Raw genomic sequence first — 25,903 nt, 5'->3', positions numbered from 1 at the left:
TTCGGAAAATAGGTTAAGCGGCCAAATGGCCCCTTTTCAAAAAAGGATTCCTTGACTAAAAGTGCCATCATAAAGAAACGAAACTCTGCCAATGAAAAGATGACTTCAAAGCAAGAAATACGGGTTTCCTCGTTTTTGCCAGAAAAGGGTTGCAGGAGCGATGCCCTCTTCGAAATGACGAAGGACCCCGCGCAATACGTGTTTGGAATAACGCGTCCTGCAATCTATTTTTTCACGTGTTTCTTTTCAACGTATTAGTGTGAAACAAAACAAAACAGCACTCGTTATTTGCGATACGAGGCACTATGATATTCCAATCTCCACTGAAGTATTCTGTGTTCACCGCTGTTAAGGCAAGACTTACCTTTTACCTACTTTGAATCCACCTTCAGATCATAGCATATCTGAGATTTCTCTTCAAAGCATGCCTGGGAATCTACTCTGTAGGGCAGCGTTTCCCAACCTTTTTCAACTTGTGGCACACTACAGGTGTTACTTGGATTCTCGCGGCACACTTACAGATATTATTATTTGTAAATATAAACCACAGCGGTATTTTTCTGTGATTGTTGATCTCCTCCCCACAGAGAAGAAAACTCTATCACTGTTTTTCCCCGTGGTAAATCATTATGCTTATTTTTCATTCCAATTTAAAAATAGAAAACAATTGCCATGAAATATTGGACTCAGGTTTTTAAAAATACGCTTTCTTTTTAAAAACTGTATCCAACCTTTAACTAAGAAGGAAGATCACTAAATAACGAACGAACAAACAAATCTCGTTTACTCTTAAAACACAAATGTAGGTAATTTGTCGAAAGGATTGAATGATATTTTAAATTTTCAAGTTACGAAATAGTCTGCAACAATAAAGAAGCAATAATGGTCATAACAATGATAACAAATACTTTTTTCAACATTAGAAATGTACAGAACAGTAACCCGGTATGAAACTTAAAATTGTAGGTTCATAGTAATGTGAATTACAAATATACATTTTGCCCTACGTTTTGCAGTTTGATTGCTATAAAATTAATAATTTTGTTTCCATTCCTCGCGGCACACCAGCGACCCATTCACGGCACACCAGTGTACCGCGGCACACCGGTTGGAAAACGTTGCTGTAGGGAATCCCTTACCCACTATTGCATATTTCTGAAATTGCATTTTTGGATTGCGCATGTATGGCTTTCTTTACGCCGATATGGACCACCACTCACGGTTCTTCAAGTTCGAAATAGTGCGTGTTGAAATTTGGCTTTTCAACCATTTTGGATATCCTAGCTCTGAAACTACGCACTTTACCGTACGGGTGCACATAAACATTTTCTCTTATTTTCATGTGAGGAATTACCTATTACAGTTTGTAGGTATTGCCTACCCTATAGCACAAACACCCTATATATGTGCTATGTATATAATCAACTATTCCAGTTCGTTCAGGGACAATTTACACCAACTTGTTCCGTTATCCAAGAACAAGCCAGTAGCCACGAGGTAGTCAGGTAGCGTATTACTTCCCTATGATGTTTTGTTTCCTCGGACAGCATCCATACATTTAGTTCCAATGGTTGAGAAATGAGGGGAATTTTGTTGAGACCCGATTTTATAGAACACATAAACTTCTATAAAATATGGTATCGGCTGAAATCTCGCCGTTTTAATCAAATATAAAACAAGCAACAGTATCACCTGTACACCACATGAAGGAGTTTAGTTTGTGTGCCGTGATATTTTCTCAATTACCCTGAAACCGAAAGTGACAATAGGTTTCCATCACTTCTGGTTTCAATAGAGAGATTAGAGTGAGATTAAATGTATTCTTGAGAAGGTTTATTGATTCCAGAAAACCGCTTCTTGCTATATGTTACCGTTATTGTTTTACAAATATCAACATTAAAACCGGAAGTGGTTGATTTTTACCACTTCCGGTTTTAGTACAGAGTTAAGAAAGGGCACAAAAGGTATTCTTGAGACGCTTAATCGATTCCAGAATACCACTTCTCACTATCTATTACTGCTTTATCCTACTGTGATCATCATTAAAATCGAAAGTTATTCATTTTCTATCACTTTCGGTTTTAGTAGAGAAACAATGGAGATGGAATATATTCTTGAGATGGTTAATTGATTATAGAAGACCGCTTCTCGCTACTTTTTACTGTTTTTACTCTATAATGAATAACGTTGAAACCGGAAGTGGTTGATTTCTGCCGCTTACGATTTTAGTATACATTTAAGGACGGTGATAAACTGTATTCATGGGACACTTAATCAATTGTTGAAAACCGTTTTTCTTTATTTATTACCAGTTTTGGTCTATAGTAATCAAATATCAGAAATGACTTATTTATACCACTTCCGGTTTTGGTATCGCCTTCATTACAGAACTCGATTATTAACTGTTGATCATCTATATTCTGACCAAATTTAGTGGCGATTCGCCAGTGAGTTCTTGAGATTTTTTGTGTCTCGAAAGAACGGACGGAGCAAACATAATAAAGGAGTTTTGGTGAACCAAATTCTTTAATATTGTAATATTCCACTACAGCATAGAATGAACAATTTTACAGATTTTAACTCAATATCGGCTTAGTGGTAGAGCTCTCACCTCTGTTGGGTAGGGTCACTGGTTCGATTCCAGCTCACGCTAAGTTGGATTTGTGGTAGACAAACATCGTAGGCGTGGATTTTGTCGGTGCTCTCCCTTTTCTTCCCACTTCCTTCATTCCGCTATTTCATTTTTTATCATCATCACCTTCTCTTGCCTCGGAGCATGTTCGTGGGACGATAAACTAGAAAAAGGAAAAAAAAATCAGTGCACAAATACACACTTGAGTATAGAATTATCACATCCAAAACAATATCAAACTGATACGGAATAAATACGATAGAATTCTTTGTTATATAACATGGAAATATACAAGAATACATTGAATTTATGCATGAGGAAAGAAATGTAAAGACTACTGTATAATTGATTTTGATTTCAGATTTTTTTGTGTTGTCTTTCATATTCTGGAATAGAAACAGTGCAAACTAATGTAAATTTTATAAATGAAATGCATAGACGTGACTAGAGGGGGCAGGGACCTAGCCCCCCCCCCCCCGTAGCAATGTTGGTCTCCTATAGAACCGTTGGACAGGAGGTAAAGTTGATCAATTCTTACATAGCAAACTATCCTAGTTACACTACTGAGAAAAGTAAATGCCTTGTTATTATACTCATGTTCTCATGTATTTTCTTTCATAGTTTCCTATAGGCCTATAGAATGTTTTGAAGGGTCAGGTGAGGATATTAACCCGCTCTTGCCTCCAGGGTTGGAGGCAAATGTTAGCCTTTTTGAATATTCCTATTGTTTATGACACTGTTAGTGGTTGCTATCAATAAAATTTCGTATTGTTTTATGATTTGAGCTGATCAATCGCACTGAGGAATCACGATCCATGTCTGCCATCTAACGGCTTAGATGAACAAGACTGAGAGTATGGGGCTACTATGAAGTCAGTGGAATATATTGGTGCTAGGAAAATTCCCCTTAAAAAATACTGAAAAGAATTGACAATTTTTGGGTTGCCATTTGTCCATAATAACTGTAAACTAATATTGGCATTCCTTCAAAACTTAGAGTAACCATAGACTGTTACAGTTTACAGTAAATTACATCAAATGTCTGGCAACGTGTTGGTATTCCACAATTTTAAGATGAAAGCACTTTGTAACATAAAGAATGTCGTTGGTAATAAAACAAGCGGTGATCGGTATTTTACAATACCCATATCATTTAAATATAAACTGTAATCAGTTGTCCGTGAGAAGGCGGATGGACCTACGGTCTTCTTCCAAGATTTCCTTTTTCTTTTTCTTTTGCTTGCAGCATCAGTCAATCTAGTTTCTGTGACACAAGCCCGGAACAGTTTGTATGATACAAACAAAGGTGTGAACTGTGATTATTTCTTATCCTAGTTCCTTGTGCCGTCTGCGTCAAGCCTTAAAGAAACGAATATATAATCATTTCTTTCAAAACCGACTGAAACCATTTAAAACAAAATTTATATTTTATTCTTCTTTCACTGATAAAAGGAGAGGAATAGGATATGGGTTCCAAAACAGAAGATGTTCGGTTTCTTTCATTATGATTAAAAAGGAAGAAAAAAGGGGTAAAAAGGACAGCATAATCTTCAGCGCTTCTTACCAAATACCATATCTCACCAAATCTGGGAGTTTTGAGTTAATTGTTTGATTGATTGATTTGGCCTTACATTCTTAGCCAGTAGGAAGATTAAGTAGTAACACGAGACCTACAATTTAATATGTAAAAGCTACCAACAAAATTACAGTAAGTAATATATTGCACCACTTTATCCTATTTTGAAGAACAAAGCTTGTATTTCGCATATCGACCCTACATGGCTCGTGTAGGAGGCAATCCTTCCTTCCCAATGGCCCTTATGGATCTATTGATGACTGTAGTTCATATGTTGTACATTGATGTAATTTAACGAAGATAAAATTGCAATATACTTATCAGTGAATCGTTGTAATTTTACATAAAAAATATAGTTAACATCTTGCTAGTGTTACAGTAAATTTTATATATCAGGATAAGTTACTAACCGGATTGTAGCTTACGTAACAATTCCTATCAGTTGCCCTACACCTGCATAACCACCCACAAAACTCCATTCATGTATGGATTAACATCTAAAGAAGCTTACACATACCATTAATGTAACTAGAATGTTTTGCTAGGTTGTACCTCCTTGCCTCTCAAAATAATAATAATAAATATATTACTCTGCCATATATGTAAAGAAAGTAATCAGTTGCAGTATCCATTTATTGCGAAGGAAGCAACTCTGCATCAAAAAGAAAAGAAGAAGACTACATTCTTTTATGTTACAGAATTAATTCATTACTGAACAGAAATAATATATTTTCCAGTCGATCCAGTCTGTGAGACTCAAGAGTAGCAGCGCTAGTTAATACAGACATATTTCAATTGTGATGATTTCAGAAGGAACCCTGGAGAGTATATTTTCTTTGGGTCATATCTTTGGCCATTCTTAACGCTGGTTACCAGTATTTTTGCAGTGCTTCTTTAACCTCCCTTTCTGTATATTCAAAATCTTCCTGGAGGAAATCTGGAATCACCATTGGGTGGGACGGTTCAAATTCTTTAAACTAAAAATTGTATGTCCTTATGTCAGGCAATAATATAAAGATGGAATATGTAACCTGAAAATATAATAAACAATTTCTTTCCATCTTGGCTTAGAAAAAGAAACTTCAGTGTTTATAACCCCACCAAACCTGAGCCTTCCGGATTGATTTATTTGTATTTATATCCTTTGCCAGCAGTCAGGATATAAAGTTCGATCTGCTCACTATTGTGCGTTCTATTCATTTCCTTCAGAAATTGTACCCTCGAACTCGTACATCAAAGGTACGTTTACTAGTCACTAGACTGCCGATGTAACATGTAAGTTTTGAAGCAACTAGACCAGGGGCGAGATATGTAAGTTCTGCCGCCTTTTATGGAGGTCTTGTTCAACCGGTTCAATTGGTCTTCAAACCGTGAGTTGAATGCGAATGGAGATAAGGCGAAGGTCAGTTGTTGGTGTGGGTATATCAAACATACTACCTGGTTGTGGCAGTTCAGTTGTACCGTGAACTTGCGTAAGGACAGAGTGAACAGGAGACTTCCATAGAGCGTCATAAGGGCCCATAAGGGCATGTATGCTGTACGAGTCCAAACTGGGGTCAAACGCCGCTGCAGCGGGACGGAAGATATGCCAGGCCTTTGGTGAGGGTGTCATGACTACGCGGACAGTGCAGTGGTGGTTTAACAAGTTTAAGTATGGTGACGAAACACTCGAAGACGCACCACTTGCCTAAGGACCAACACATATACAAAATGAAGATTTTCAGGCAGCAATTGAGGCGAACAGTGGCCAGACATGTGAGGAATTGGGACTACAATTCAGTGTGAGTGGTAGGATCTCCATCAACTTGGGAAGCACTACAAGTTGGGTCGATGGGTCCCACATGATTCGACTCTGGACTAGAAGGCAACGCGAGCAGATACTTGAGTTTCTTTGCTGTCTCTTCCAAGAAAGGAGCCATTTCTGGATAGGATGTTGACATGTAATGGGAAGTGGGTCCTGTACAAAGCTCCACGGAGCCATCATCATTGGTTAGCATCCCATGAACCGGTTGCAAAACAGCCGAAACCAGCATTGTACCAGAAGAAAGTCCTCCTGTGTGTTTGTTAGACTGCTCGCGGCATCGTGCATTGAGAACTGCTGCCAGCTGGTCATCAATGCAACTGCGTACTATCAGCAGTTGAGCTATCTTGAAGAAAAACTCAAAACTATGGAGCCAGCAGTTCTGAATCGCAAAGGGTTCCTCCTGTTACAGGATAACGCTAAGCCCACGCGGCTAGGATGACCCGGGACACCATTCTACGCCTTGAATGGGAAACACTATTACATCCACCATACTCCCCTATCATTGCACCGTCCTGTTATCACCTGTCCCATTTCTTGTACAATCACCTTAGAGGACGGCAGTTTAAATCCCTAGTAGAAGTGCAAAATTCACTTCATACCTTCTTTGCTTCACGGCCCAACAAGTTCTACCACGATGGAATCCGTTGTCTTCCACAACGTTGGCAAAAGGTCGTCGATGATGATGGGGACTATTTTTGATCTTCCAGGCACCTCTTAGGTTGTGGGTGAAAAAGCAAAAAAACTTTCTTCGTTACCTTTATACAAAAGTGATGTGAGCTATAGGTTTGGATCCAATAGGGGAGCTGCAAGTTTTGAAACTATTAGACGAGTGATGTGAGTTTTAAGTTTTGAAACCACTTGAATTGCTGTACGTTTTGAAGCAACTATACCAGTGATGGTAGCTGTGAGATTTGAAACTAATACACCAGAGATGTAAGCTGTTAAATTTTGAAGCTACTAGATGAACTGTAGGTTTTGAAGCTATTAGGGGAGTTGTAAGTTTTGAAGTCACTTGAACAGAGTGTGAGCTGTAAGTTTTGAAGCCATTAGGAAAGCTGCAATTCTTTACGCCACTATACGAGCGATGTAAGCTGTAAGTTTTGAAGCCATTTGATCTGCGATGTAAGCTGTAAATTTTGAAGCCATTTGATCTGCGATGTGAGCTGTCAATTTTGAAGCCACTGGAAATCTGAAAGTTTTGAAGATAACAGATCAGCCATGTGAGCTATAAGTTTTGAAGCCACTAGACCAGTGTGTAAGCTGTGAGTTTTGAAGCCATTAGGGCAGCCTTTCCCAACCTTTTCCACACTCCGCCCCCGGTTAGAGCCTACAATACACGTGAAGGATCCCTTGCAAGAAAAGAAGTTCTGTAGAACTTCCGGCTATCGGACATAGTTTCGGATCTACAAGGTGCCGAAAGCGTGGAAAATGACTTTCGGACGTCAATAGTTCGGAAACTATCCAACGTAAAGAGGGCGGGTAAAAAATTCACTGAAGAAGTCATACCTGCTGTATTGAATTTTGCATGTTTCACAATCCTACCATGCATGCGCAAGGGATTCCCCCAAGGAACTCAGGGAGTCCCGGATAATCTGCCAAATGAAAATTGGTCTAAATGGATATGAATTGATAGGGTTTCTACCAGGTAAAAATAATTCGTTTGTGTTAAGTAGATATCTGGAACAAATACAAAATGGCGGACACCTTCATGCCCGTTGTGTGTGGTTGCATAATCGTCAGGTATGGATGCTGGCCAACAGTGACGTTCTGAGTCTTAAGTGTAGCGAATTTGTACTCAAATGCTCTAGAAAGACATCTGGAGTGTCGGTAGAGCACAACAGATGAAGCAGGGTGATTCACATGTGTGAAAACACTTAACGAAAAATGTCCAGAAATGCACTTATACTAAGTAAACGTGAGTTCAAAGCGTCGGAAATGTAAGAAATAGCATCAAGAACATGATAGCCTTTGCCAATTCACCAATAATATTCCATCAAACCGATGCATGATGTGCACGGTTGCATATCAATAAGGATACAACAACTGAGGCCAAGTTGAAATTGTGCAAGGGGACTCACTAAGAAACTAGGTAAACTAAAGGAATGCCACTAGTGGTATCGCATGATCGATATTGAAATGTGGCCAATGTGTGTGTTGATATCGACATGTAGCTAATGGACAAATCTCAACATGTTCTACTACTGCTGGGACACCGTCCCACATGCGAAAACTAGGAAAATAACTACTCGGGTCTTGAATCTGAGGCCGTGGGCTCCCAGTTGGATTGGAAACTGCGACCACGCGAGCGAAAGCGAGCGCTCTATCCCTGAGGCTCGAGGGACCCTCACTTTCTCTGTATTCATTTCTTTGAGAAGTATCGACCTTGTTTGGCAAGCGCTCTTGTACAGCCTCCCGACATGCTTGTGTGTTTCATTTTGTTACTCCTACTGCACAGCTGTAAACAATTAGAGCTTTAAGACGTTTCTTCCTATTTCTCATGTCGTTTTATTTTCCATATATATGGTGTTCCAGCTGCAGTGTTTCATGTCCCAAATTGGTTCATTTTCGTCTTTGTCTTGACATGTGCACTGTGTGTAAGATACGAATTTCTGGAGGTATTTTCCTATATTTCGAGTACATTGTATGTCCCAGAAGACGTGGGACATGATACAAGTTTTTTATTTTCACGCTCTATCAGAATTTGAACCATGGATTGAGAGATTTCTTTTCATATGTGTCGACTGTGGGACAATGTCCCAAACAAAGAGGGACATTGATACAATCGTGTTCTAGTTACGTTCTACCAAAAAGTGCACCAGATGTAATAGCAGAATGTACAACGTTATTTTCCTAGTTTTCGCACGTGAGACCATGTCCCAGCAGCAATGGGGCATATTGACATTTGTCCATTAGCTACATGTTGATATCAACAAACACATTGGCCACATTTCAATATCGATCATGCGATACCACTAGTGACATTCATTTAGTTTATGCAGTTTATTTGTGAGTCCCCTTGCACAATTTCAACTTGGCCTCAGTTGTTGTATCCTTGTTGATATGCAACCGTGCACATCATGCATCGGTTTGATGGAATATTATTGGTGAATTGGCAATGGCTTTCATGTTCTTGATGCTATTCCTTACATTTCCGACGCTTTGAACTCACGTTTACTTAGTATAAGTGCATTTTTTCTGGGCATATTTCGTTACGTGATTCCACACGTGTGAATCACCCTGCTTCATCTGTTGTGCTCTACCGACACTCCAGATGTCTTTCTAGAGCATTTGAGTACAAATTCGCTACACTTGATACTCAGAACGTCACTGTTGGCCAGCATCCATACCTGACGATTATGCAACCACACACAACGGGCATGAAGTTGTCCGCCATTTTGTATTTGTTCCAGATATCGACTTAACACAAACGAATTATTTTTACCTGGTAGAAACCCTATCAATTCATATCCATTTAGACCAATTTTCATTTGGCAGAATATCCGGGACTCCCTAGGTTCCTGGGGGAATCCCTTGCGCATGCATGGTAGGATTGTGAAACATGCAAAATTCAATAGAGCAGGTATGACTTCTTCAGTGAATTTTTTACCCGCCCTCTTTACGTTGGATAGTTTCCGAACTATTGACGTCCGAAGGTCATTTTCCCACGCTTTCGGCACCTTGTAGATCTAAAACTATGCCCGATAGCTGAAAGTTCAAGAGAACTTTTTTCTTGTCTCAGTGGCAGGAGTTACCTCCCAAGAGTTGTAACATTTATTTCGCAACAACCGATATATATATATCGGTTGTTGCGAAATAAATGTTACAACTCTTGGGAGGTAACTCCTGCCACTGAGACAAGAAAAAAGTTCTCTTGAACTTTCAGCTATCGGACATAGATATAGATATAGATATATAGATATATAGATATATATAATATGGGGGTTTCCTTGCAGTATTATAATCATGTTAGATTGGTATGATTTCTACTCCGTAATCGGGTGGTTCTGAATTTCAAACCTGGGGCCGGACATCTCGACTAAGATGCGAATATATTAAATAATCCAGTACATAAACAAAACTAAACCATGATAGCCTACACTTCAGATATAGAAAAATATTTTTGTGGAAAAATCAACTGTATTAACTTCAGCAAGTTAACATGATAATAAGTGTATGACTCACGGAAGTACACAATTTCAGTCAATGTTGGTGCTGTCTTTCAGCCACTAACTGGGAAATGTCAGGATCAAACGAAGAAACTTTTAAGCGAAGATCCGCCTCAGTATCAAGTCTATTCCTATCACTCCTCACCATGGGCGGCGATTAGGTGGGGCAAGAGGGGGCAATTGCCCCCCACTTTTTTGAAGTGACCACTTAACTCTTTTAAATTATATCATCTATTTTTCTGTGATAGGCTAGAATCTTCATTATTCGATTTAAAAAAGTACTAAAAAACTTTTTACTTCTGTTTTTTTTTCTCAAGCCTGGAGGCATTGTAGAACACGTTACACATGCGTTCAAGCTTTTCTGTGTCGAGACGTAGAGTGTAATGATGTTATAACTAAAAAAAAAAAAAGATGTGATTTTTTTATTACTTTTTGCAGGGCTTACTTTTGCACCTAGAAGATTGAAATTTTGCACTCACATTCAGTACACTCCTTAATATTTTCCAGATTCCTTTCAGTTTCTGCGATAGAACAGAGGGGTCCAGAGGGGCAAAAAGGTAAAAAAAAAAAGATATCTTTTTAACAAGTGGCTCAGTGGTAGAGCGTTCACCTCTGGTGCTTGGGTTCCCGGGTTCGATCCCAGCCCCCGCCAAGTGAACTTTGTGGTGGACAAACACCGTGTGCGTGGGTTTTCTCGGGGTTCTCCCGTTTCCTCCCACTTTCTTCATTCCACCATTTCATTCATTACTCATCATCACCGTCTCCTTTAGCCTCACCGGCACAATCGTGGGACGTAAAACTCAAAGATTTCATTTCACAATACTTAGAACCACTCCACACTCCAGTTATACAAAATAATCCTCAAACCTATAATTATGTTGAATTCATTAAATATAATTGTATATACATACACTCGTACACCCCTAAACACACTACCTCACTCGTATATTACACTGCAAAACAACGGAAAAGGTAGACTTTGTTTCATATTACTCTCTTTTTAATCAATATTCGTTACAAAACATTTTTGAAACTGTCAATTTTTGTGCAACTAAATAATAACTTGGAAAAAATTTTTTTTTGGGGGGGAGGGATATTCTCTCAATTAGTTTCAAAGCGGCTGACTAACTTAAGAAGAAGAAGTGAAAATATGCTGGAATTGTGCTCCAATAGGTTAATTTTTGGATGGCAATTAAAACCACAACCAATACATATTTACGCAACAGCAAATATTGTATGGCACCGTGTTTTCCCTGAACCATTAATACATACAATAACTTTATATTTCCAAATAAAACTATATACCTTAACGGGCTACTTCAAAAAAGTGGGGGTAACTTCCCCCTTTGCCCCTATTCGCCGCCCATGTATATATATATATATATATATATATATATATATATATATATATATATATATATATGTGTGTGTGTGTGTGTGTAGATATGTATATGTGTGTGTGTGTCCACCGGAAATCGGCATCAAAGCGTGTACGGTATCCATCTAGAGCATTTTCTTTAGTTGTGTTTACCAATGCACAGGAAGAAAAAGTGCGAGCAAAATCCATTCATTGCTTATGACGTAGCTAGCAGCTAAGAAGTGATTCATACGCCACGACGCTCATCGTCCAAACAACGGCGCTTGTTTCAATTCAACGCACTACAATATTCTACCACAAAAGGGCATGCATCTGTGTGTATGTGTGCGTCTTTCTTTTATTTACATACTTTTCAGCCCACTCTACATTTTTAAAGCATAATTACAACGCGTAACTGACACACAGGCTGCCAAAACATCGGTGTTTATGAATACCAAGCATAACAAAGAATATGGTCATCGTTATTATTCAAGTTTGTACATATGCTTTCAAAGTATATGCATGGCTGTGAGAAGTCATATAGAATGAAACTCTCAACAAACATCAGGCAAGAATGGTAAGATACAGGAATAAATGCGCATTTAGTTGTATTATTTCCTTCCTTATTCCTCTATTGAAAACGGAGGTAGTAGGTCTCTCGGTTTCAATATTGGGCCTCACTTCCTGTGTCAGTTTTAGAGGAAAACGCAAAGGAGATAGCGAGATTACATTTATATATGATGGAAGCGTCTCAAGAAAACAGGTCCAAATTCCGCCGTTATTCTTCGTTTGTTAGTAGCATGGGAGACATGGGTTCCCAATGGAAGCTCATGTGATTCGTGTTCTCCGGCATTAGTGCTGAAAGAGGTGTTAACTCCAATTCAAAAATACGGAGACACTGTGTCTCAGTGGTGGGGTGTTTTCCTCTGGTATGAGAGGGGGCATGGTCCTATCCCAGGCCATATGAATACGTGATGAGCAATATATTACCCATGGACTTTCTCGAGGTTCTCTCGTTTCCTCCCATTACCTTGTAGCGACAAAAAGTTACTTTTACTCCTGTGATTTCCTTTAAGAGCGACCACTGTCAAGTATTGAGATGTTGTATAGGCTAATAAGTACAATTGCATTACGACGAAATATTAGGTGTTATTAATTAAGCACTAACTTAAGCACCCTGAAGAAAACTCATGGATGCGGTGTTTGTTTACATAAGGAATTAGAAATTTCTACTGAAATAATATGATGAAACCTTACAGAAATCGTTAAGTAAAACTTAAAACTACATTTCAAAATTTTCATCTTGAATTATTTACTGTGCTTCATGTACCTATTTTTTAATTTGATACATCAGTCCCCCACTCCCTTTTATTCAGTTTTTTTAAATAATAATAATAAAATTAAATGAATAATTAAAGATTAATAGTTCAATTTTGAATTTACAATGCATGTTTAACGAAATAATTATTATTCACCGAGAAATATTTTCCATATGACCAAGAAATATTGCTTTCAAAGTGATTTTGATGGCATAGGCTTTTGAGACGAACTATATCATACATTAAATAACTTTTCACAACTACTTGATAAAGTAAACACGTTATCGGTATAATCCACAAAAGGCTCCAATCTGCCAAATGATATAAACACGACAATTTTACCAAATAATATTTTTGTAGCCATGGTCCATATTTTGGCGAGATAATAAGCAAGCTTGTTTCAGATCTACTAAAATGTAAGGTATTAAATTAGATTTGTACCTTCTTAGATTTCCGTGGGTAGCCCTTTTGCTAAGTTACCGTTTGTAGATACTAGTCTATCACGTAAATGTACCGTAAAATTAGTTTTTGATTTCTGGAATATTTTTGTTAAAAAGAAATCATGAAAATAGGAGTGGGAGAGTGATAACACACCTAAATGATTTTAAGATTTGATTTTGTCTAGAATATTTGACAGGTATGTCTTACCTTGGGAACTTCTTCTTGCATTTTTTTTACAGTCTGCCTCTCGTCTCTAGACAATCAAGCTACCTGGTGCTTAAACGAATGGCCTCCGACCCATGAACTTCACACACTGAGTGGTGAACGTCAACGCGCGGTCATCCATTCACGTGCAATACGCTGAAGGAAGAAAAAGAAAGAAAAACAAGAGACTCCGGCGTATGCAACGGACGCCTTCAATAAAAATCATACGTTGATTGAGCATCTCAGTTTCACGTCATTTTATATGTGTTATATTTTGTATAATGTTTTCAAGAGTACTTACTGGATAGGCTAATAGCACCTTGCTTCTAGTGGCATTACCAGCTGCAATCAAGACATGCGTTTGCAGTGAACAAACTTGGATTAACTGGGGGCATGGAATAGAGTTCTCTTGTTAAAAATTAAATGCTACGCTCGTATGATTGAAATAATTTTCTTTTCACGGCAATTTATTTCCCGTCTCGTTAAGGGGACTTGTAGATGATCGTACTTCACGATTTCTTTCTTTTTTCTTTTTCTTTTTTTTTTCATGTAACAATAGGATTTACTTTTCCGTTTACCCCTACACTATCTGCAAGTATGTTGGTACGAATTATTTAAAAAAAATCAAATAAGATAAAATAAAATGTGGATTTCAATGAAAAAGCAACACATATGAGTTATATTTTGTGCGGAATAGCTGGCTTAGTGTCATCTTTAACTGCCCATTTTCAGACAATGGGCTTCGGCACCATCGACCTTTGTAACGCTAGAGAGGTAGTAAGGGGTGCAGGCGCTCCTGGTGATGTTGTTATACCCTTTCCTCCGACTACTCCTCCCAAACAGTTTATTGTAGTGTAGATCAAGTACTATAAAACTTTTCAATTTTCGTTACATAAAAAAAAAATTGCTACCCTCAAAAATTGTTTCTACTTCTCCGCGTACCACCCTCGTTACAAATTAAAGCTGGTATCGTCACTACTGCTTGTTATATTAGTACTAAGGTGTATCGAAAAAGAAAATACTTGTTTTTCTTCGAAATGTTAATGTTGGTAGTAAGGGAAAATGAACATTTGTGGCCAAAACGACGCCTGATTTAGAAAAAAAAGTAGAGGTTGTTTAGATACGTCTGTGAAATTGGCCCCCCACTTTCAAATTTCGACTCGAAACCAAAATCAATCGTTCGTTATCAATTGTTTTGAATTAAAAAATCGTTTGCTTCGAGAAACATAACGATATATACTGTATATATAATTATCAAAACAAAGTTGGGGGCCCGCTTTCAAATTATATTCGAAACCGAAGCGAATCGTTTGTTATTGATTTTGAAGAAAAAATCATTCGTTTAAAAAGAAAATTCAAGAGATATTTACCAAATAATGTTGGGGGGAAATTGACACTAGTCCCCAATTTCAAGTTTTGATTCAAATCCGATGCCAATCTTTGCTATTCGTTTGTTATTGATTGTTTTGAAGAAAAAGCTTTTTGTTTCGAAAAACTTCAAGAGAAAATTACAAAAATAAATTCCGGGTCAGTGTCCATTTTTCAACCAGTCATCCAGCCATCTTTTCAAACCCAATGTTCTTTCATTCAGCTAACCGGTATAATTACTTTCCATTACTATAATACCCGTGTATTTACAATTTTGGGGCTGTCTGAGAACATTTTATGTATATGTTTAAGTTTACAATTAAGAGTTTCAAATAAATTATAAAATTGATTTTTTGAAGTATTTAGTTTATTCTTATGCACAGACAACTAAAATTCTGCTCCTTTAAACATTTTCTCAAAATTCCTGAGTGAGCTTTGATAAAATTATATGCATTTGTTAATGATACTTTTGCTAGCTGTTTTAGTTCTACAGGTATCAATTTGAACCAATTAAGTGAACCGTACATCAACTTATCTAACTTCATTTTGTCTTCTATTAGTGATATTTGGAGTGTAGAAAGCGTTTACATTAGAATTTGATTAATTTAAGCAAGCATTAGTGAGTGATAACTCTCGTAAAAGTTATGCCGTAACTAGTAGAAATTTACGTATTAATGAATCTTGGTATATGCCTTCCTCTAACTTAGAAGCTGCAATTTGTAAGGAATAGTTCGATAAAATCCACTCCGTGTTGCAAGTTTTCACTGTACATAGTGTGATAACAAATTAATTTTCCAGTATATTTCAGTTTTTAAAAAAATGAATTTTGATACACTATAATGTATATTTTATTTAGGGTGTGTCGATCGTCCAAGTTACTTGCGGCTGAAATTGGTGAAGAATTTGAGGGTAAAAGGGAGTGAGTCTTACAGAACTTCAAGTTTCCTTATTTAAAATATTATTATTTTTAAACTCAGATTCCTATAAATTTCACCAAATTTATTCGATTTTAATTCAATATGGCTAATATTTTTTCTTGAAACTTCCCAGTTATTCTCACTTCCTGAAGTTGAAGTTCTTCAAAGCAAATGAGTGAATTTATTCCCTCGCACACTCACTTAAAAATGTTTAAACGATAATTTTCGTTAAAAAAAAGTGCAATGTGATGCATATTTCCTCTGACAAGTGAAGCTTTCCAATCATCCGTGCGGCACCAAGTTTAAATGAGCCAATGATAAGGGAGGAAATCTCCCTTTCCTTTCCGATTATTTAAAAAAAAATCTCTGTTTCACTCTAACTTAAAAAAAAAAGATATTCTAATTTGGTGCAATATAGTGTATACTTTTCTGATTTCGGTGTAATATGTCGTACATTTTTTTTTAAGATATTCTAGTCATCTGTACTGTTTGTAGTTGAAATCCTTGAAAAATTAAGGAACTGATTCCCATAGTTCACTTGACTTCTAGAAAAGCATGTCCCGCAAAAATGTCTTTAAATCCTCCACAGGAATTGTAGTCATTCAACCTAAAATAGTCTTAAAGAAACAGGTCACTAAGAAAACACAAAATGGTCTCATAAGAATTTCGCTCACTTATCTCAATAAAAACTTGCTCTGAATATGTAATGAAATATATGAAACGGAGAGATGATCAGAGGATCATTTTTCACTTACTATTGTCATTCTTCTAGAAAACTACAAGCAAAACTATGTTGGAAACGTTCTAAGAGTAAGAATAGAGAAATAAGATAAAACGTTGCTAGGTGGGACGACAGACTAATAGCAATTACAAAAACTGTAGAGAGACGAACAATAGTGAAGATAGAAAATATATATGAAAAAAATGAAACCAATTTGAGTATTATTAATGAAGAAAGTGTCCTGTTGTAGATTTGGCAGGGGAAAACAAATGAAGTGAAGGAAAAATATTGAAATTGATTAATGATATTGAAGAGGGTAATTGCATAATATAAAAATGAAATTGTCGGAGAATCGAGTTCTCACAATAAATGGTATGACAGTTCAGTTGCACAATAAAATCTAAACTAACATTGTTAGTACAGGTGTATTAACATCGAAATCCAAATATGTACACTCTTGTTCAAAAACACAGGTCACACACCGGTCTTTGGAAAGCTATATATTTTATTTATAGATATAAATAAACAAATATAAGTCATCTTTCGCAAATTGAGGTCGTTATTTCAAGACAAAATATACTGAATTTCCCACATGCAGTGGTGAGAATGTAGCCTAATGGGTAGTCTCTTTTTTGTAACAAGGCTTTACATAATATGTAACAAAAATTGTTGAAGAGCTCCCTTGTGAATATATGTTAGCGTATACAACTGTGCCCGGAATACTGGGACTCGACTCCTGGTGAGATGTCACGGAGTTAAGCCGTAAGGATCATGGAATCCCACTTTAAGCCATAAGTGCACGTCCATCAGTGCTGGTTGGTACATTTAACCTAATCCAACCGACTAAACAAAAAGCGCTGAAATATGGACGAAATATGTAATGTTTTGCACGAAATATATGTATAAATAAGTTTTGTACTACCAAAATTTGTTATACTATCTATAGTGGTTCAAAAGTAGGTATACAGTCCCGTATTGATCTGCTCTCTGTATTTCATATCATTTCTTATTGTTATTAAAATTTCTTTATTATTTGTTCTTAATGTCATTTTACTTATACCTTAAGCCCGGAAAAGCCGAAGCAAATAAAGCCATAAGATAGAATATCATACTTGATCAATGTAGAGGTGTATACCTACTTTTGGACTACCCTATATACGTATTAAAATACTAGGTTTATTGTTCGTGGTCAAGAAAGTTTATATGTTTGTGGCCAATCCTTTCGATAATGAGTTCTCGGGAACCATGGATTTTAGAATGATGACATTTTCACTGATCGATAGCAAACTTTGTGTAGATTACTCAGTTTTAATTGAATATTTAAAAAAAGGGCCGTTGTTTCTTTACTCCACTTTTTAAGGTTGCTTTGGAAGTATTGAAATTTTGAAAACGTAAAGCGTCATATCCTATGAGTTATACATTCCAAAACCTCACATTTATATACCGGGTTATTATATCTCTACGGCGTTTGTTTCATGGCCAAATGATAACGAAAATCAAAGGTTAACTATTTCTCCAGTCTAAGATGAATCTTTATTGTTCGGAGTGTTTTGCCCAATGAACACCATATATCACTGACATTATAAGTAATTGTATATGTAATGTATTTGCTTATTACATATTGCATGCAAGAAGAAAGAAAACACTGATAATACATGAGTTAGAAAATGGTACCAGATCTAGAACAATTGAAGGGAATAAACTGACAAATCTTTTTCTTCATTCATTGGCATACTCTAGTCACTTTCCTACTTGTGTCTGTGAAGTGTTGTGAGGAATAACAAGGAGATTCATGGTCATATGTGAATGATGCGCTCTGTAAACACTGAGGTTAAGATAGTAAAAGTTAATTGCTATCACATGTTTTTTTTTTTTCTTTGACGTTTTATTCTATATGTACATTGTGTATGTTTCAATGTTAAAAGTGCTCACATCTTGGTGTTGAGTGTCCCAGGTATGAATACGCTGTAGTTAATTTGGTAGAAAACAAAGTCATGAACAAAGACTCTCTCGGAGTTCTTCCGTTTCATCCCCACCAATTCTTCCACGTTATCTACTTGCATTATAATCCATCACACTCAACCTTAAAGACATAAGCACAGTACGCTGAAGGTGTGTTATCATGACTTGAAACTTATTGAACTGTAGTTCAGAAATAATGAACTCTGGAAAACGATACTCTGACCGCATATCCTGTTCTTATACGAAACATTAATAATGTCTAATCTTTCAGCGTCTATAGATGTCATCCTACAAGTGCATCCAACACAAGATTTAAGTGTAGCGTTCGATGTCAGTGCATGTGTTTGCAGCGTTGAAACCTTCTTGAAGAAACCCTCAGATACAGATTGGAGTGTTACTCCGTTCATCTTTCATAAACTCGTGTAGCTTGTTGTCGTCGTGTGCTGCTGTCACCTATTTTGTTCCACATAATAGCAAATAAGTTTCGTTTCACAGTGGGAAACCACGATATCCTTCCAAACTCTACCAATTCAATACTCAAACTTGAAGTAATACTTCTATAACTACTGGTTGGAATACAATCAGAGGTGAAACATATTCTTGCGGTACTGAATTTATATATATATATATATATATATATATATATATATATATATATATATATATATATAAAGCTGCTTGTCGATATATTCCCGTTTTATGTATTACGCGATTAGTCCTGCAACTGGAAATCGTAGCGCAGATATATAAAAGTCAATACAAATTTTATTCTCGGAATGATGAATGTGATTTAAAAAAAATGATGTCTCTTACCGTTTTTGCTCTATCGAAATGAGTATTGAAACCGGAAGTACTAGTAAACTTCAACCACTCACGGCTTTTGTGGAGTATCATGGGTGGTGATGAAATGTTCTCTTGAGGCACTGAATTGATTGCAAAAAAACAGCTTGTCGCTATCTTTTACCGCTTCTGTTATATGTCAATCAACTTTGAAGTCGAAAACGATTGACTTCTAGCATTCTCGGCTTCAATATAGGTTAAGTGGGAAGATGGAATCTATCACTGATACTCTTGATTGATTACAAAATAACAATTTTCGATGTGTCTATTACCGTCTTTGTTCTATGCATGTCAATATTGAAACAGAAGGTCATAGCAAATTTAAGGAAGTCCCGTTTTTTGTAGGTGTTGTAGATGGTTGAGAGTATATTGTCTTGAGATGCTGAATCCATGGCAAAGAAAAAGTTTATTACCATTTTTGTTCTTCGGTGATCAATGTTGAAACCAGAAACGTTGATTTCTACCATGTCCGGTTTGAATAGAAGGCCAATGCAGAAGATAGGGCCTATTCTTTTTACGCTGAATCAATTGTAAAAGAAAATCGCTTCACGATATCTTTACCTTTCTCTCTCTATGGAAGCCAATATTGAAACCAGAAATACTAGTAAATTTGAACTACTTCGGCTTTTGGTAGAGTGTTGCGGGTAGTAATGATGTGTTTTCTTGAGATGCTGACTCAATTTCAAGAAAGTGGCCGCAGGTGGCTCAGTGGTAGAGCGTTCACCTCTGGTGCATGGGGTCCCGGGTTCAAACCCTGCTCCCGCCAAGTGAACTTTGTGGTGGACAAACACCGTGTGTGTGGGTTTTCTCGGGGTTCTCCCGTTTCCTCTCACTTTCTTCATTCCACCATTTCATTCATTTCTCATAATCACCGTCTCCTTTAGCCTATCCGGCATAACCGTGGGACGTAAAACTCAAAGATTTCATTTCATTTTCAATTTCAAGAAACAGCTTCGCTATTTGTTACAGTTTCTGTTCTATGGCTATAAATATTGAAAGCAGAAATGATTGACTTCTACCATTTCCGGTTTGAATAGAGGGTTAATGGAGGGTATAGAACCTACTCTTGGGATGTTGAATCGATTGAAAAAAAAAAAACTCGAAGTATCTGCATTGATACCTGTCGGAAGATAGACAGAGACGTAGCCATTCTATAAAACTTCCAACACTTATGCATTATTATTTGAAAATATAATAATAATAATAATAATAATAATAATAATAATAATAATAATAATAATAATAATAATAATAATAATAATAATAATAATAATAATAATAATAATCTTTATTGTAAGTTCGAATTATGTTTTTCGACTATTGATTGAAACCGTTTTGACCACGAGTCGTTCTCAATGGGATTTGCGATGGACAAACATCGTGTGTGTGAGGTTTGTCGAGTTTTCCTTTTGCCACCTTGTAATTTCGTCGTTATGTCAATTCTTTCATTATGGCATTTTTATTTATTTATTTATTTATTTATTTATTTATTTATTTATTTATTTATTGCTATTGTATCCTTTAGCCTCAATGGAATGATCATGAAACACTAAAATCTTTAAAGTTTTGACAAAGGTGGATTAGACTAGTTTAAGTGTGTTTTAGGATTAGATTTCTGAGCTTTTCAGCATCTATGGCCATGTTAGCCCGTCATGTATGAAGGATAACGTTCTTCGGCGATCACATTATCAGAGAAGAGGGAAGGAAGGAAGGGGCCTGGGACCTATATGTTAGGTATCATCCCGGCATTTGTCTGATGTGAATGAGGGAAACCCAGGAAAGCCTCATTCAGGATCGCTGGCCGAGAAAGCTTTTACATTTTCGACCGAGTGTCCCCATCGGGAATCAAACCCGGGACCGCTCGCACCAAATACGAAAACATTTGTGACCACGCTACGCGGGGCCACAAATGTATTTTCCCAATTGTTAACACTGGAAATGAATATATTCTGCTATTTGCTTCAGCCTCCACGTAAAGATATGGTGAAAAGCACTCACCTCCGCACCTCACGCCAAGAAAGAAATCTAAATACAGGAATATTTTGCATTGCGCAGTCTTGAACTATGCTGGATTTGCTCTAATGTTGTTTTTATTATTACACGTAGGTTTACCAATTCCCAACTAACAATCAAAACTAACAAAATAAAACCAGTAAATAGCACTATGTAAGTCGGGTTGGCTTGTAATACAATTATATTAAGTACAATTAAAGAATAGGAACATGGTGGCTCAGTAATACAGTACCAGTACTCACCTATGTTATGGAAGATTCCCGGGCCAATCCAGGCCACGTAAGATTTTGTGGATAACATCGTGTCGGTGGGTTTTCTCGAGGTTCTCCCATTTCCTCCCTTTCAGTTCGTTTCATAATCATTCATTAATCACATGTCTCCTTTAGACTATAGAGCTTCATTGTAGGAGGCAAAATTTAAAAAAGAAAAAGGGAATATTGAAGAAATATTTCCTTTGCAGCTTTTATAGATTTGAAAAAGTTTTTATGTAATATGGGATTTATTCTTCTATCTTTTAGCTCCCAGCGTAAGCGTATAGATGTTTATAGTTTCTATCCAGGTGTATGCATGTCATACTTTATTTCTCGGTAACTTCTGACTACTTTTATATTTTCCTAAATTTTTGTGTTAAACAACTTCCAATTTAAACTCATTGTATGATATAAATAGACCTCGAACAACAAGGTTTTGGATAGCATGGATGTTCCTTCGACCCAGTTAACCGCATTATGCAAAGAATTCCTGTATATGTATTTACAGACTGTAGCTGTAGCATTAAAAATACCATAATCATTTACACTGGTTATATAATTTAGCTATTGTACAAGTTTTCTTAAATGTTTGCTTCGAAAATTTCGTGTGGATAACCTGAGTTCGCTTCCCAGTGGGAGCTCATGTGGTTTCAATCCCACATTAAACTGAAGATTCAATTCTGTCGTCAATGCTGAAAAGGAATATTTAAGTCCAAACTAGGAATTATCTATTGGTGGAGCTTGTATAGCCTCGCTAGATAAATACTAGCCACCCATATCTTTTAAAACAGCTTGTACGCGTAGCTATAAACGAAAGAATGTAAATCAAATGTGAATTTTGATTGGCTGTTTAAGAACTTCACATTAGGTCATAATACAGTAGTGAGAATACCTTTTAAGGAAGTCGGGTGGACAGTTTTTTTTTCTTTAACACGACTGTACGTTATTCACTGCATATGTACGTGCAATCTAACCTATTAGCAAACTGTTAGTAGTGAAAGCCACAAACAATGACTTCAGTAGACAATGTGCTATATCCGGATTTACCGAGATTAACACTCATGAGCCTGGCTACCGCAGAGGTTTATCACACACAATAAATTAATGTTTGTAATAGTGTTAAGGATCACTAGGTGTAGTACATTTTTATGAAAATCATTTCTCTGTGCTTGTAGTTACGAATTTTTATCACAATGATTTTTCTTAGTTTATCTTTCTGCTTGTTCATTCGTGTCAAATCTTACAATTTAAATTTCATGCAGTGTTACATTATTAGAGATTTGAAAATGTTTAAAGATATGTAAATCCAATGACAATAAAATATTTCCACATACAATTGTCACTATGGTTTATCGTTTTACCTTAAAAGTAATGAAATTAATATTTATCAATAATTATCAGGCACCTGCTGCTTATACAACTTATGTACATTTTCACGTAAATTTGGATGTTAGCAGACGACTATGCATTGTGGTGACCTATGTCAAAAATTTTGAGAATTTGAGATATTTCTTAATAAAAGAAAATGGAGTATTGTCTTTCACAATGCAATAAAAAACATTATTTATAAAAACATGTTTATCTTTTAAAATCAAATAAATCATACCAGAAAGTAAAAATTAAAAAAATAATAATTCTGTATTTTAAAAATACTTTAAGAAAATATTTTGCATTACTAAAAAAGAATATGGAGAGCGATCTCACATACTTATAACTTGATTGCATATGAGAGCACTCCCCGTACGTTTCCTTTTAGTCATGCATAAATAGATTTTTTAAAGTATTTTTAATACGTAATTATTTTGTTATTTTTACTGTTTGGAAAAATTTGCCCTTTTTCCCTTTTAGTATGACTTTTTTACTTTTTCTAAAAAAGAAATCATGCTTTTTTTTAAAAAAAAGAAAGATTCATTTATTTTATTTTACATTTTGTTATATAAAGGTAACCAAGAAAGTTCTGTTGCTTCTTGTGGAGGTCTGTGTTCAATTGGCTCTCACACAGTGAGTTGAATGCGAATGCAGATAAGACGAAGGTCAGTTGTTAGTGTGGGTATATCCAACATACTACCTGGTTGTGGCAGTTCAGTTACACCGTGAACTTGCGTAAGGACAGAGTGAACATGGGACCTTCAAAGAGTGTCATAAAGGCGTGTATGCTGTACGAGTTCAAACTTGGGTCAAACGCCGCTGCAGCGGGGCGGAAGATATGCCAGGCCTTTGGTGAGAGTATCGTGACTACGCGGATAGTTCAACGATGGTTTAACAAGTATAAGGACGGTGATGAAACACTCGAAGACGCATCACGTGCCTGAGGACCAACACATGTACAAAATGAAGATCTTGAGGCAGCAATTGAGCCAAACAGTGGTCAGACATATGAAGAACTGAGGCTACAATTCTATGTGAGTTGAGAAACTATTTGGCAACAGCTCCATCAACTTGGGAAGCACTACAAGTTCGGTCGATGGGCCTCAAATGATTTTACTCCAGGCAAAAAGGCAGCGCGAGAAACCTGTGTTTGTTTGCTGTCTCTTTTGAGAAAGGACCCATTCCTGTTGAAGTGTTCACATGTGATGAGAAATGGGTCCTCTACGAAGCTTCACGGCGTCATCATCGTTGGTTAGCATCTCATGAACCGGTTCCAAAACAATCGAAACCAGCACTACACCAGAAGAAGGTCCTCCTGTGTTTTTGTTGGACTGCTCGCGGCGTCGTACATCGGAAACGGCTACCAGCTGGTCTGAGCATCAATGCAACTGTGTACTGTCAGCAGTTGTGCCGTGTTCTAGAACACTCAAAACTCTAGAACCAGTACTTCTGAATCGCAAAGATGTCCTCCTGTCACAGACCAACGCTAACCCCATGTGGCTAGGATGACCCGGGACACCATTCTACGCCATGGATGGGAAACACTATTGCATCCACCATACTACCCGGACATTGCACCGTCCGGTTATCACCTGTTCCATTTCTTGTACAATCACCTTAGAGGATGCCAGTTCAAATCCCTAGTAGAGGTGCGAAATGCACTTGATACCTTCTTCGCTTCACGTCTCACCAAGTTCTACCGCAGTGGAATCCGTGGCCTTCCAGAACGTTGGCAGAAGGTCGTCGATGCTGATGGGGACTATTTTTGATCTTCCAGGTGCGTCTTAGGTGACATATCGATGTTCGAAGATGGTGGGTGAAAAGGGGAAGAACTTTCTTGGTTACCTTTATAAGATTTTTCCACATCTAATCATGCTAATCCATATCTAATCTAATCATGCTTTCAATCTGAAACATAATATATCCTACGTGTTATATATATATATATATATATATATATATATACAATATCAAAGTAGCAGTGAATCATTGTACTATGACCCAACTTATGTCACTGTCCACTCTCTGACGTCGGTAAATGAGCCAAATTAGGGTTGCAGGATTTGATGGCCAAGCTGCACGGATAGGGTAAATTTGAACTATTGAAAGTTAAAAAGAATCATGTAAAAAGGTCATTTCGTCATGCCATAAGATCATGAAACAGATAACAAAGATTTATGTTTTAATATAATTGCATTGTAGGGTATCTACTATCTTCCTAAGATTCAGTCAAGAACTAGTTGAGTCTAACACTGTAAGATAAATTTTAAAATTAAGAAGTAAGCACTAACAATTGTTAAAGAAAAGAAAAAAAAAAGAGTTTCAAAAGCAATGCTTTTATGAAATGGGCTATACAGGAGGAAACACATTTTACTGTACTGGGATAAAATGAAAAAAAAAAAACTTAAATTGGTTATAAAAGCACTTGGTTCAATAGATCAATCTAATATAATGAATTTTAATCAGCCACTTCCATGATATACAAAAGTCTTAAGCTTTCAACCTTAGAAACAGCGCCCAATGCTTTTACTCTTAGTTCAAATTATCATTTTACTCTACCAAAAATCTTATTTTGTGCGCATTTTATAAAAGCGTTAATTTTAAAACATTTTTCCTTGTTTAACGGTTCTTCTTCTCAGCTACGAATTAGCTGGAAGGCCAGGTATTAAACCTTTCACTCTATCAAGTAACTTCGATTCCATTTAGGTAGGCGAACGATAAACAACTTTTGATTTGGAACATATGATTCATTCCATGATAAAAGCCTAGCACACATTCAGATTAATTCAATATCGCTGCATACAACCTTCGAAGAAATTTTATTTTCGTTTTCTTTCAGTTGAATTTGTTTCTATTTTCTTATGCTTCTTAACCCTGGAATACACATCCAATTTCTGTATCTTCGAATGCACACATGGACTGCTGGAGAACCCAAAGTACTTATTTCGTATTTTTTGTGAATGA

General features: G+C 36.6%; 2 protein-coding genes across 4 annotated transcripts in view; one reads left to right on the top strand and one right to left on the bottom strand.

Annotated features, from left to right (window-relative positions):
* The window catches only part of LOC145687385 (uncharacterized), a 47,348-nt gene extending 33,630 nt beyond the window's left edge, over positions 1-13,718 (bottom strand). The window contains exon 1 of the mRNA XM_081760840.1: positions 13,503-13,718. Within this exon, the coding sequence (XP_081616966.1) occupies positions 13,503-13,523 (21 nt within the window). The 5' untranslated portion in view covers positions 13,524-13,718. The remainder of the gene's footprint in view (positions 1-13,502) is intronic.
* Positions 1-25,903, top strand: part of LOC145688349 (cadherin-like and PC-esterase domain-containing protein 1) — a 1,309,510-nt gene that overhangs the window by 564,571 nt on the left and 719,036 nt on the right. The window lies entirely within an intron of this gene.

The sequence above is a fragment of the Thermobia domestica genome, chromosome 6 (assembly GCF_964235325.1).
Source record: "Thermobia domestica chromosome 6, izTheDome1.hap1.1, whole genome shotgun sequence".
Classification (NCBI taxonomy): Eukaryota; Metazoa; Arthropoda; class Insecta; order Zygentoma; family Lepismatidae; genus Thermobia; species Thermobia domestica.
Note: the sequence above shows the minus strand (reverse complement) of the source record. Positions and strands in the feature narration are given on the sequence as shown.